Genomic DNA, 15106 nt, shown 5'->3' with positions numbered 1-15106 from the left:
CAAAGGAAAAACACTCTTTGACAATAAACCACAGCAAGGTCTTTTATTACCCACCTCCTAGAGAAATGAAAATAAAAACAAAAATAAACAAATGGGACCTAATGAAACTTAAAAGCTTTTGCATAACAAAGGAAACCTTAAACAAGACGAAAAGACAGCCCTCAGACCATATTCTCTGACTACAATACAATTAAGTTAGAAATCAACAACAAAACAATAAAATTCCATGCACTATAAAATATAAAACACAGTCCTAAACAACTCAAAGAAAAAATCATAATGAAGATTATGGAAACAGAAGATCGGAGCAAACAGAACTTAATGATAACAAAAGTATTACATTACAAAGTTTGTGATGAGCAGCAAAAAAATATGTAGAGGGAAATCTATACATTTATATGCATATATAGGAAAAAACAGGATAAAAATTGATGAGCTACACATCTAAATTAAGAAGTTAGAAAAAAAGAGCTACAAAGTAAACACAAAATACAAGTTAGGAAATGAAGAAGGGAGCAGAAATTCTTGAAATAGACAAAATATATACAATTGAGGATCAAAATCAAAATCTGGTTCTCTGGAAATAGATACAACTCTGGAAAGAGTGATCAAGTTAAAAAAAAGTAAGGCTTAATATCAGAAATAAAAAGGGGTCATATTTCAGATACAGCAGAGATTTGTAAAAATAGAACATTAAGAAATACTTGATGCTAATATATGTTAAAATGAACAGAATGGACAATTTCCTAAAAAATTATATAATTTGTCTAAACTGACTCATGGAAAAAAAACAGAAAACCTGAACAAATCTATAATTATTAAATCACTAGTCAAAAGTCTACTTATCAAAACTGTCCACAGGGTTGGATGATTTTACAGGTGGGATCTACCAATCAGTTAACAGTTAATCCCTACCTTACACAAAGTGTTCCAAAGAAAAATAAGAACTTATTTCCACTTCAATTATGAAGCTAACAGAACCCTTGATATGAAAACCAGGCAGGGAAAGTACAGAAAAGAACATTTATGGGCCAGTTTCATTTTTGAACATAGATGCAAAAGTCTAAATGCTGGCAAACTTAAGCCAGGAACACATAATAGATAATAATACATCATAATTTAATTTAGGTTTAATCCCAGGAGATCAAGGATGGTTTACAATAAGAAGGTCTATTAATGTATTTCACCACATGAATGGATTAAAGAAGAAAATCAAAGAGGCAAAAAAAGCACTTAAAAGAGTTAAACACCCATCCATGATTAAAACAGAAACCTTAGCAACTAGGAACCCAGGGGATCATCTTTACCTGATATCAGGTACCTATAAGAAAGGGCTTAACCATAAAGTTGTGAAATAATTTTCCTTAAAATCAGAAACAAAACAAAGATGCCCAATTGTACTTAACATTGTACTGGAGGGCCTAGCCAGTACAAAAATAATTGAAAATAATCAAGATTTCAGAGGAAAAGACAAATGGCAAATGTGCCTGTAGATGGGACATTCTTGCACACACAGAGGTCTTGAGAAGTGGTTGAAGAGTTCAATACCTTCTGACAAGTCTAGAATTCCAGGATACCTAGACTTTTAGAAGCCCAGAGTTTTCTTATATTTGTGTTTTTTGCTGTCTTTAAAATCCATAGTTGTATTTGTCTAAATAGATGCTTTACCGTTGTCTGATTTTTTTACTTTGTACTCAGCCCTTTTATAACCTGAACTTTCTAGGTTGATCAAGGATTCAAATTTAGTTTGACCTCCTGTGTGGTAATCATACTTCCAACTCTGCATCCAGACAAGAAGGCTGAGCATACCCCTGAAGATTCCTTTAGGATCTCCCAACTCCCTGCTGCTCTGAGGAAGGTATGTAAACAGTATTGAGTTTTGCCCTAGTGGAAGACACACTACTGCTCTCTCCAGGAAACCTTTTTATTCTTTATCATTTTCAGTGTCTTTTTACAAGCTGCTCTCAAAAACAATACTAGGTCTTTAATAAAATCCCATCACAGTATCTGGTAGGGAGTTGTATTTAATTTTCTTTTCCCTTGATTCTTTAAATGCTTGCTCTTGTGGTTTTTCTAAGTATTTTTGTATAATGAGTCACTCTGAGCAACTGACTGGGAATGTAGGAAGAAGGGCTTTTTTTTTTTTTTTTGCTATTTTGATTTACTGTGTGATTGACCCTGGACCAGTCATTGAACCTAATCAAGGAACTTCACTCATTGCTAAATAAAGATAAAAGGCTTTGAGAGATGGGTTAAAATTAGATCCTGCCACCTACTGACTCAGTCTCTTAATAACTGACTCATAGAAATTAATTAGCTTGTTCCTATAACAATTCCATTTGGAAAAGATCTCCTTTATTATTTTTGCCTAGTTGGAGCCTTTTTAAATCTCTCTATCCAATTCTCTGTCGCCTCCCCATTTGTTTACTTAACTTTACTGCTTACTTTCAGTGAACAACCATGGCACTCCATGAAAATCAGCCCAAAATTCAGGGCTAATTTTGTGATCTTAAGAAAGTCTCCGAGCTACATTTCTAATTTAGGAAATGGTAACCACAGTACTCTATCTTTTAGCTCACAGACAATTGTTACAAAAACCAGGCAATGAAAGTAAAGAGTGCTTTGAACAACTGTAAAGAACAATATATTTATAGTCACATTAACTGAATAATTCTATTCACCAATGTAAGAATTGAGTCATAATACATAGGAGAAGGTCTTAAGTGATATTCATCCATGCTAGACAGAGACTATTAAAAATTATAGCTGAGCAATTTATTTATAAGTATGTAAACAATACATTCAGGACAAGGAAGACTTTAAAGTAACAAAATGTAATTTAAGAATGGAAGCAGCATGACATGGGTGCCTGTTGGAAAAGCAGGAAATAAATTAATTAATACTTTAAGATCCTCCTTATTCTAAGTTTAAATCTTCTGAATCCACAACCTATGGTAAAAGCTAAAAATACAAAATAAATGAAAGGAAAACTGAAGAGTTGACAAATTTCAAGGTGGGAGCAAAAGAAATCTTGTAAATATGGTCTCTGGATCATGTAGAAATTCAAGGAAAGAAAATGTGAAGACAAAAGTTGCTTCATTTTCTTACCTTTGTTCTGTATTAAAGAGTGCAAAGATGTGCTTGCTAGACATAAAGCTTTTTTCCACATCCCGAACTTTCAGGTTGTCCAAGGGAAGCATATACTTCTTTTCTTTTTCCTAGAGAGAGAGAGAGAGAGAGAGAGAGAGAGAAAGAGAGAAAGAGAGAGAGAATTGGCTTTAATAAAAGATCTTGAAGCATGCCCATAGCAACACATCACCTGAGTTGGTCAACATTTAATTAGAATATTTTGATACCATCACACACTACTTTGATACCAGCTACCAAGGAACAAAAATTATCTGAGATAGGAAACTCCAATGGTTCTCAACACGTGGGTCAGAAGAATGAGGGGAGGGAAAGTGCAGAGGAAGGAAGGGCTCAGGGATGGAGAAAACACATGGTCCTCTATCCTTTCTTCCTCATGTGGGTCCCCTTAGATGTTTTAAAATGTTAGTTTGATATTAAAAATTTAGCCATCTGTTAATATTTAACAAAAATGTTCTGGTCCTAATTCAATGAGAAATGCCAGATGGATTTCATTTCATATTTTATTTGCAGCCTAAGCAGTTTTGATAGCCAGAGCTGGCAAGAGACTGGAAGCACAAGGACCCTAGTATGAAATACCCCCTATAAACTATGATAAAGCACAGAAAATACTTCCTTCCTTTGAGTCTAGAATAAAATGTGAGTCCAGAAAGAAATGATTCCATTAAATTGTCAAACTCTTTGAGAAAAAAAGAACCCATTAGAAGTGAACTAATATTAACTAGAACAAATTCTCTTAAAATTAACAACACTTTAGGAAGAAAATGCACATTTGAGAGGGGAGGTCTGCAAATGGGACCAAACTAATCTTGGTAAAACAAAACATACTGGATGCCAAAGAATTATTAGAAACATTTACTTTTAAGGATTGGCCCAGGGACAATATTATCATATGCATAAATGCCTAACAACCAGTATAACAGAAGAGAGCCAAATACTCAGTTTAAGAAACCTAGTCGATATCTATTACCTGGGGCACTTTAGCACAGTCCTTGTTAAACAGTAGTCCTCTGTATATCTCGGGTGACAGTCCTGAGAAAAACCAGGCCTAGACCCCAGAGGAGGAGAGCATGGAGATCTAGCCATGACTTTTAATAAACAACTATTAATGTCTGTGGGAAATACATGTAACATACAGATATGTTTGACATAAGCCTTTTTGTTCCTGAAGCTCCTCCAGCTCTCACTTGAGAATTGGTCTAGGCTCAGCTGTGTGGGGCAGAACTCTTCCATGCCTCTAGCCTGCTTGTGGGGACCACACTCTCTGCAGACATCAGAGAGTGTTATTGCAAGAACTATCACTGGCTTTGCCACTTCTCACTCCTAAATTAATCAGGGAAAGTTGGGCAGAGCACTTTAGAATAGTGAGGCAGAGAGAAATAGATGACTCGAGAAGTTGAAGGAAGCTGGTTGGAGAACAAAATGGCTGTCCTGGCAGACAAGGTCTTCAAAGAAGATAGCAAAACAAAACAAAACAAAAACATAAAAGAAACTGAATGGCAGTGAGAGGAGCCCAAGAATAAACATGAAAAAGCAAAGCACTGTAAGAAGATTCCAATGTTTCTTGTACAAAAATTAACAGTATATTAGCAAACACAAGGATATTCTAAATAGCAAAATACATAATTTACATAAATGAAGCATTATAGTTGGGTCTAACTTGTCTGAAAGACTTGTCAGACTATTTTAGGATAGCATTCTAAGAGGCAAGATCATAGACTGAATGAAAAGCTACCCAATACATAATCAAATGAAAATGTTTGAGACGCAGGGAACATTTTTTTTTACTGGTTGTTTTTCAATGCCCTAAATTTAAGCAGCTGGATTTTTTTAATGCATCATCCTATTCAACCTTTTGAAATGATGGATTCGCCTTTAATGGAAAATCTGCATCTCATTGTAAAGATGGAATACAATGTCCTTGGCATGTTTTCTATAGAAGTAGGCTCCCTTTTGTACTGCATTCTTTAGCATATAGTGAAGACCAAAACTCCAGCAAGTTTACATCAGATATTAAACACTGGAGAAATACACACATATGCAGAGAGAGAAATACTAAAAATGCAGTTTCATTTCCAAAGGACTAAATGTCATTTATCTAAGAGTTTTGAGGACATATTGCTAAATTATTTCATAATCAAGAGTTATTTTTATATTTTATTTTCCCAGTTTTATTGAGATGTAATTGACGTACAACATTGTGTACCTTTAAGGTATACAACATGTTGATTTGATAAACATATATTGCAAAATGATTACTACCATAGCTTTAGCCAATGCCTTCATCATCTCACATAATTACCATTTTTTTTTGTGGTGGGAATATATAAGATTTACTGTCTTAGCATCTTTCAAGTTAAGAATACAGTATTATTAACTATAATCACCATGCTGTACATTAGATTGCTAGAACTTATTTGTCTTGTAAGTGGAAGTTTGTGCCCTCTGACCAATGTCTCCCTATTTTTTCCACACCCCCATCCCTGTTAACCACCATTCTACTCTCTGTTTCTGAGTTTCGCTCTTTAAGATTATACAAATAAGTGATATCCTATATTATTTTCTCTTACTCTGACTTATTTCACTTAACATAATGCCCTTAAAGTCCATCCATGTTGTTGCAAATGGCAGGATTTCCTTCTTTCTCATGGTTGAATAATATTCCATTGTCTGTGTATACCATATCTGTTTTATCCATTCACCCATCAGCTGTCACTTAGGTTGTTTCCGTATCTTGGCTATTGTGAATAATGCTGCAATAAACATGGGAGTGCAGCTATCTCTTCAAGATTCTGTTTTCATTTCTTTGGATATATACCCGGAAGTGGGACTGCTGGATCATAAGGTAGTTCTATTTCTTTTTTTTAAAGTATTTGTTTATTTATTTATTTATGGCTGTGTTGGGTCTTTGTTTCTGTGCGAGGGCTTTCTCTAGTTGTGGCAAGTGGGGGCCACTCTTCATCGCGGTGCGTGGGCCTCTCACTATCGCGGCCTCTCTTGTTGTGGAGCACAGGCTCCAGACGCGCAGGCTCAGCAATTGTGGCTCACGGGCCCAGCTGCTCCGCGGCACGTGGGATCTTCCCAGACCAGGGCTCGAACCCATGTCCCCTGCATTGGCAGTCAGATTCTCAACCACTGCGCCACCAGCGAAGCCCCAAGGTAGTTCTATTTTTAATTTCTTAAGGAACCTCCATACCGTTTTCCATAATTTATATTCCCATCAATAGTACATAAGTGTTCCTTTTCTCCACATTCTTGCCAACACTTGTTATCTTGTCTTCTTGATGATAGCCATTCTAACAGGTGTGAGGTGATAGCTCCTTGTGGTTTTGATTTGCATTTCCCTGATAATTAGTGATGTTGAACACCTTTTCATGTACTTGTTGGCCATCTGTATGTCTTATTTGGAAAAATGTCTGTACACTACTGTATTTTTTTTAACATCTTTATTGGAGTATAATTGCTTTACAATGGTGTGTTAGTTTCTGCTTTATAACAAAGTGAATCAGCTATACATATACATATATCCCCATATCTCCTCCCTCTTGCGTCTCCCTCCCACCCTCCCTATCTCACCCCTCTAGGTGGTCACAAAGCACTGAGCTGATCTCCCTGTGCTATGCGGCTGCTTCCCACTAGAAGAGTTTTAAGACTGACAAAAATAGAGGAAAAAGAAGATTCAGACTGATTTGCTTAATTAAAGTTATAAGTCAAATGGAGAATTAAATGAGAGAGCAATGAAATGACATATCGTGGATATTTCTAAAATTCTTGGTGTTTTTGGGAAAGTATGACATTCTGCTAAAAGAACATCTTGAATATGAAATAGCTAAAATAAACCAAAGAAATAGAGAAGGAGAAAGGAAAAATAGAATTATAATTTCCAAAATATAGTGAATCTGAGCACCAGCTTAACTGAGACATTTGCTACATATTCTTTTTAACTCCATTAAACTGCCTAAACATAATGCAGTGTTCAATATGGTAGCCTCTAGCTAAGGGGAGTACCAAGTATTTGAAATGTAGCTAGTCAAATTGGGATGTACTTTAAGTGTTAACTACAAACCAGATTTCAAAGATTTAGTATGAAAAAAGAATGCAAACTATATCATCGATACTTTTATATGGATTATATGTTGAAATGATAATACTTTGAATATATTGGGGTAAATAAAGTATTATTAAACATAATTTCATCTGTTTATTTTTACTGTTTTGAATGTGGCTGCTAGACAATTTTAAATGGCATACGTGACTCACATTAACTTTCTATTGACAGTGATGAGCCCATGTACCTATCATCACTTTCCTTCCTCTCATCCATTCAATTTTCCTCTTAAAAATTGATAAATACACCTTTCTGCCATCAGGTGTATTTATCATTCTCCCAGTCACCCAGTCTGAAACCTCACTGCCATTTATGATGTATTGTCTTCCTTCACCTCCTTTATTACATCAAGATTACGCTGCATTGTGTTTGAAGCATTTGTCAGAGCTCCCATTGTTTGACATTCCCACTACATTAATCCAGGTCCTTGGCATCTCACAAGCATGCAGTTATAAATGGCTTCCTATCTAGTCTTCTAGTCTTCTAATTCCTCTAACATCACCAGGGAGGGCAATTTTCTTAAACCACCCTGTCAAATTCATTACAGTCCTTCAAAACGTTCATAGCTCTCCATTACTTACGGAAGAAATTCCATGAAACTCCTTAATGTGAAATTGAAAAACACCTACAAATTGGTCCGATCCTTATTTGTCAATATCTCCTTTACTCTTCCATAGGAAGTCTCCATTTCAACCAAATACACATTTGCCAACAGTCTTTTCCCAGCTTGAGACACCCTGTCAACTTCTCCCTGTCATACCAGTTCACTATTTAGAGTCCAGCTCAAGTTTCTATATTCTGTGCAAAAAGTTTTCCCAGGTTTTTAATTATTTGTCTGTCTGTGTCACTTCCCCATCTCTCTCCTTTCAATTCATACAATAGGTATTGTTTATTCTATTAATTTTTAAATTATAGGCATACCTTGGAGATGTTACAGGTTTAGATCCAGACCACCGCAATAAAGCAAATATCACAATAAAGCAAGTCAAATGATTTTTTTTGGTTTCCCAATGCTATAAAAGTTATGTTTACACTATACGGTAGTCTATTAAATGCGGAATAGCATTATGTCTAAAAAAACAACGAACTTACCTTAATTTAAAAGTACTTTGTTGCTTAAAAACACTAACCATCATCTGACAAGGCAGGGTTGTTACAAAACTTCAATTTGTAAAAAAACACATTATCTGAGAAGAGCAATAAAGTGAAGCACAATAAAATGAGGTATGCCTGTATACCTTATATGAGACACCCTCATCTTGTAAATGCACTACATTAAAAAATTTCTGTCAAAGTTGTTCATTTGGAACTCAGAATGTTCAGTAAATTTTATTGTTCAAGTAGGTTACATTTGCAAAGAAAAGAGAAAAGTAGAGAATGTTTTTTGTAATATTTGTAAATAAACAAGAAATAGAATTTAATATTTTAAACATTTTATCTTTAGTAGACATTTTGGAGGAAGCATTTGCAAAATTCTAGAGAAAGATTTTTTAATGGAGATTCAGAAAGAAATTTCTGTGTATTTTCAAAAGCTTCAGAAGCTGATGTCACTCATTCAACACCATTATTTTCTTCATTTTGAAACATGGTACCTTTCCTTTTCTCAATATAAGGTTTTTACCAGCACTATTTGTATGGGAGGCATCAAAGACGACAGGGGTTCTTTGTTCAAAGAGAGAGGGAATATGAGAGAGAGTGTGTTTTTTCCTTGCAATAACTTGGTAAGAGTTAGAAGAAAGAGGAGAAATAGAATAGGCCAAAATAAGGAGGCATTAATGTGTGAAAGAGTGTGGTCTGAGGTGGAAGTGACTAAACTATGAGTGGTAAAAGCAGAGGAATCAAGTTGGAGGGAGGCGGGAATTAAGATATAGCCCCACAGTATGTGTTCACTGACCTTGAAAGGAAACAAAAGGATCAATGAGGGACAGATGTGGGGTCAGCAAGTGCCCAATGATAACCTTTAGCTGGCAGAGCACCATCAATAAAACTTGGTTGCTGGAAGGAGCTACAGTGGGTATGAGGAGAGGGTTTGGTGTGTGGAGGAATAGCTCCTGCATATGCAAAGGAGTGGAAAGTCTTTCAAACAATTGGTGACTCATAGGTAGAGAGTTTTACAACTTGAGGAATATTTGAGTGGCCTTGGTTTGATGACTATATTGAATCATTTTATTTCTGCATCATTCTCACTAATAAGGCAACAAAATCTTCAAGGATAAGATCACAAATCCTTCCTCATTTCCACATATTATAATACCTAGCATAGTGGTCATTGAAATTTACATAGCATATATTATAAATATTTGTTGAATTGACTTTAGACTGTCTGATGACCAAAGCCAAATACTGCATAAAAATGTTGATAGTCACATATATTTTGAGAATCAAATAAAAATTCTATGGGAAAAAAAACCTGTATAAGATACTTAACTGATTGGCATTGCTTTTGATCATTAAACTTTTATAAAGTTTAGGCTGACTGCCATGTTTATTTTTACCTCTGCCTTTGTTTGTATTGCTTCTACTTGCTAGGAATGCCTCTTCTCAGCAAGAAGGCAAATACTAGTGGCCTTGAAATTTATGTCAATTGCCACCTCCTCCATGAAGTCTACTCTGATTACAGCAAATCATAGACCTCTGTATAGCTCTCAAATTTCCCATAATTTTTGTCATAGGCTATATAGAATGCCATTTCTTATTTATGTTCAGTTTGCCTCTTCAAGCAAATTGGAAGCTCCTTGAGGGCAAGGACTGTGTTATAATTCTTTTGTGTTTACATTTAACAGTTATTACACTGCTGCATACACAGATGTTGCTTATCAAACCTTTGATTGTTGACGATACATTACAAATAAAATACCAACATCATGGAATTTTACTCTTATGGTGTACCTATACTATTTTTCCTATTATGTCTACCTATACTATTATGTTAAAAATGATCTAACCAGATGTGATATGAAAATTTATTTTAAATTCCTCAAAGATTGATTTTGAATTAATTTAAGTGTTTTGCTTAGTATTATATGGTTTATTAAGTGAAATTTTACTAACCTAGACCAACATACTTGATTTGATTAATAAAAAAATCTCATGGCCTAAACATATAAATATACTGTGACAATCCAATACACTTCAAAACAGTACAAAAAACAAAATGCAGCAGATATGCTACTATTAAGAGGTAAGAACTGCTATAAAGTTTTAAAAATTGACAGAACATAAAAGAGACTAGATTATAAAAGACAAGAGAAAATTATTTTAAAAAGCCAGTAAAGGCACCAAATATATCTTTGAAATATGTAATAATGGTTCCAAATTTATTTTTTAAATATGTGAGATTTGTTATAATTCTTCACTGCCTTGCTCTAACATTTTAAAACATCATGGCAATTCCTCAGGCTAATAAATAATCAGATTAGAAACAGACTCCATGACAGACTAACAGAATATACCATGTTGCTGAGAATAGCTGTGCTTCACAAGAGCAAAGATTCCTGGTTTTGACCACTCCTCTTCTCATGCTCAATAATATTTCATGTGCATTCTCTATTATCACATTTGCCATATTGTATACTCCTAATCTGTTAAATGTCTCTTCTCCTATTGAGAACCTGACATTTATTTGTCCTCCCTCAGTGCTGCACCATTCTGCTAGCAATGAATGCGGCATTTGTAGGACACAACAGCACCGACGATGTGTGTAGGGCACAGAGGGGGTACTGCATTGCCAGCTACAGGAGGAGACAATATGATGAAGCGACTGAGAACCTGGTCCAAAAACAGGGCAGTAGCCCACAGATCAGTCCAAGCTGAAAAGATCCCTCGTCCAGGGGCTATAAATGCTTTTGCAGAATCCTGAAAACTCATGAGATACTGTGGGACACTCAATTATTATAATTTGCTTGCTGCTCAAGAGACAATGATGTTGATCAATATTTTTTCCCTGACAATGTTTTCTTTTTTCCTTGATACACTATGACCAGAATGTTTGCAAACAGGGAAACTGGAGACTTTATCCTGGGTTTCTGGGTGGGGATCAGGGCCAAGAAAAATGTGATGCCCTCATAAATTAATATAAGCCTTTCATGCTTTGAATAACTGACACAAGAATTATGAAAGCATACATACTCATCATGCTTCCACCCTCACCTCACCTCATTTTCCAAGATGACACTGTATTGCCCTTCAGAGTAAATTCTACTTCTTCCACATACCCACTGCACCAACCACGGGACTCCTGCTTTCCCGGAAGTCAATGCATTTTCACTTTCCACACAGAACACATCCAATCATATCTTGTCTTCATCTATACTATTTCCTCCACTAGAAATACTGCTGCCTATTTGCCACTCTGTTTCTCTTCCCTCAAAATTCCTGCAAAAGATTACTCCATCTAGCTCAATGTACATTTTCTTCAAGTATTATAGGTCTCATTTTTCTGTCTTCTTTTCCTTCCCCACCCTATTTGTAGACTTATATTTTCAAATCAGTGGGATCCTTTAAAAAAATTCTGACACCGAAGCCCATTACATTAAGTAGATTAAAAAGTGTAGGTCCTCAATTGAAGCAAGAGTGGGGATATGAGAAACCTGCCCATTAAGACTCATCCTCTCGCCCTAAGAAATGCAGTTGCAATGACTAAGGACTCTAGTACACAGGCCTGGATCTCCGGATCCCTCTTCCAGAGTCTGGTTCACCTGCTAGTCTTATTCTCCAGATGTTCCCACAGTGCCAGGGCTCTGCTCTCACCTCCAGTCTGCCTGGAACTTGATTTGCCTCACCCCTTTAAGTCCACTACACCAAGCAGCTCCATCTAGCTCCCTGTGACTTCTAACTGAGCAAACGCATCTCTCAGAACCATGGATACAATCTAGCAAATCCTTCCAGTTCAAACCACTCCTGCCATGCTCTGCCGGCCTGATTGGGCACTTTGATGTGCCCACCAAAAACTCACCCAAGTATGCAGTGCTCCTGAACCACCACAAGCTCCTCCTATGGCCAGGCATGGCACTCAGGCCTCATCTATCATTTCCAGGATTCCTCCCACCCAAGTCTGATCCCTTGACAGAACTTGTGTGCTTGGTTTGTACTACATTACTTTGTACTTTTGCCTTATTTTCTAAGTGTCCAAATGTTTCATCTACGTGTGTGTATGCTCTGCCTTTCCAACTACCAGGTAAACTCCTAAGGGAAAGAGCGAATCCATTACTATTATTACCTTTTTAAATTATTTTTATTTGATGTATCTTGCTCCCTTGCTACGCTATAACTATGTCCTGACTTCCCCATCAAAGCGTCAAGTCTTTGAGGGAAGCAACTGCTTCCTTCTTACTTTTGGTTGCATAGTTGACATTCTACAAAGTGTTGAATGCACATATGCCTGAGTTCCCTCATAGGCTGGCATGGTGCTTTGCCTAGATTAAGGACTCAGAGATGATGACTGACTTATAAAATAATCAAAATATCAAAGAAAAAAGAGCCTATATAAATATTGAGAATACCAGATTACTAGTTCCACATGCTGTTGAATACTAAAATCTGGTGTTTATTGCTATTAAAAAGTTATAACTATAGAGATGTACAAGTATGAAACTCATAAACTACCCATCTTTTTAGTTGGGCTTTAATACCCTGCTTTAATCAGAATTACATTTTGAGTAGTAAATAGCATCTGTGAGCCAGCACACTGCTAGTAAATAGTACTTCTTTAGATTTTCCTCTTGGGCACTGAAGAAACTGTCTATGTGTGCCTTTGATGGGCTGTCCTAGTAGGCCCAAGAAAACTCCATGGTTTATATGCTATTGGCTTCATGGCTACCCCCTCTGCACTCACTCAGATCCTTAAATGGAGCTACACACTGGCATATCTCTACTGGGTAAGGGAAATACAGTCACACTTGTCATTACCCAACCGGAGACACTGCTCTTTTCCTGGCTCCTTCTCTCTCTTCAGAGTCCAGTTAAATCTCCACCTCCTCCAGGAAGCCTGTCTGGCCATAAGAGCCCACTGGAGGGCTCCCTCCTCCCTTCTCATGGCATTCTTGGGCAATACCACTTTTTTTTTTTTTCATTTAGTATATATATATTGCCCTATAATTTCAGGTACATCTGATACCCTCAAAATGTGGACTCCTCTTACCCCCGATTAAAAAGGTACTTTTATAATTTGAAAGTGAGAATAGTAATGATTTTATTCTTAAATGTTTATATTTAATCTCTATATTAATCCTTATATTTAAAGCAATATTCATGAATATTTGTACATACACTGACAATGTAAAAGACAGATATAATAAGTGCACTAAAGAATAAATTTAAAGGACTTATGGTTAAGCATGGTAGATTGATTGCATGCATATATAGCCTTTCCCTCCTCCAAACCCACTATGATAACAGTGAAGGAATAAAAAGATATTGATTCACAAGGACAAAGAAAATGGGAGGGGAGAAAACAGTGGACAAGAGATTTCCCAAAAGCTTTGGAAGAGGGAAAGCAGACAGAGGAACATTCATTAACTTAGCGTACAGATAGGAGTTATCACCTCCTAACACCTACACGGGGAGAGAATGGAGGAGAAGCCACCCCACTTGGGTCCTGTCTTCCCCTTGGAGGCACCTGGTACCTCACATGAAGGGATACAGTTGTGGGAGTGAAAGGGCAGGATGAGATAGAGCCATACACAGAAGTACACAGAGCAACTGATGACATAGGGTCCTTCCCTCTAAGTATGGCAGCCCATTCCTTAACCCCAGCAGGAGACCAGAGGCTTTTCCCTAGAGAAAAGATTATACAAAAGAAGTTTTGGACCCAGAGATACCAGGCAGGGTGGACAGCAAACATGGGTTAAAAACAAGAGAACTTAGTGAAAGCCTCTATACTGAAATGCTGTCCCTCAGCCCCCTTTCCTGCCCTCCCCCAGAATGCCAGCAACCAGATGGATTTCTATTCCTCTGTCAGGCAGGATATTGGACTGTTGTTCTCTGGGAGGCTAAACAGATTCAGAGAAAATGCCCCATATCCTAACATTTCAAGGAAAAAGCCAGCTTTCTACCTGATCACCTTACAAGGAGATCCTATATTTCGCAAGCCCCACTCACACATAGAATTTCCAAGTAGCTGAATGGCACAGAATCACCATTGATTATATATATCACAGCTATTAACTGAAGTGGATTCTGAGGATGGACTATCTCAACACCCATTCCAACCTCCCTGTAACGTTTGAGTTCAATTCAAAACTCCCCTTCCCTTCCCAATCTTGCTCTTACAGTGAGGGCTCCAGATGAGACATAGTTTCAGCCAATCTGATGTGCTTATGTCAGACTCTGGTTCAGAAGTGAGACACACTGAAAAGAGACAGAGGATGTGGCACCTGTTTTGTTGGCCTGGATCATGGCAGAGGTGGTATGGCTCTGGATCCAGACGCTATATAATATAGGGTGGCTTCCTGATTGTGTTGCCTCCAGATTGGTGGAAGAAACAGCTCCCTGGCAACCCAGGTTCTGAAATTTAATTTGGAGAACCATTCCTGGAAACTCAGCCTATTTCTGTAATTTGTCCCTCCTAAAGGTTCTTTGAACAGTATATCTCCCTTAATTAATGTTTTGCTACTTAAAGTAGCTAGAGTAGATTCTGTTGTTGATAATTAAGAACTCTGAAAATACAGTAGCAATATCTAGTCATCATGTACTATTATGTCTTAGCAAAAATGAATAGCCAGTAAAGCAGAATAAACATTTCCCATTTTAATAGTCGTTTAAAAAAAACTACATGAACTGATTATTAACAAGTATGTGAATGTGAGCATGAGTGTGAGTGTGTGTGTGTGTGTGTGTGAGTGAGAGAGAGTG

At 36.8% G+C, this 15106-nt stretch overlaps 1 protein-coding gene across 6 annotated transcripts in view; it reads right to left on the bottom strand.

Moving 5' to 3' along the window:
• The window catches only part of DNM3 (dynamin 3), a 571218-nt gene that overhangs the window by 153004 nt on the left and 403108 nt on the right, over positions 1-15106 (bottom strand). For all 6 annotated transcript variants that reach the window (XM_036859907.1, XM_036859878.1, XM_036859887.1 and 3 more), the window contains one exon: positions 3109-3218. In XM_036859907.1, coding sequence (XP_036715802.1) covers positions 3109-3218 — 110 coding nt within the window. The remainder of the gene's footprint in view (positions 1-3108; positions 3219-15106) is intronic.

Source organism: Balaenoptera musculus, chromosome 1 (genome assembly GCF_009873245.2).
Source record: "Balaenoptera musculus isolate JJ_BM4_2016_0621 chromosome 1, mBalMus1.pri.v3, whole genome shotgun sequence".
In the NCBI taxonomy this organism is placed as follows: Eukaryota; Metazoa; Chordata; class Mammalia; order Artiodactyla; family Balaenopteridae; genus Balaenoptera; species Balaenoptera musculus.
Note: the sequence above shows the minus strand (reverse complement) of the source record. Positions and strands in the feature narration are given on the sequence as shown.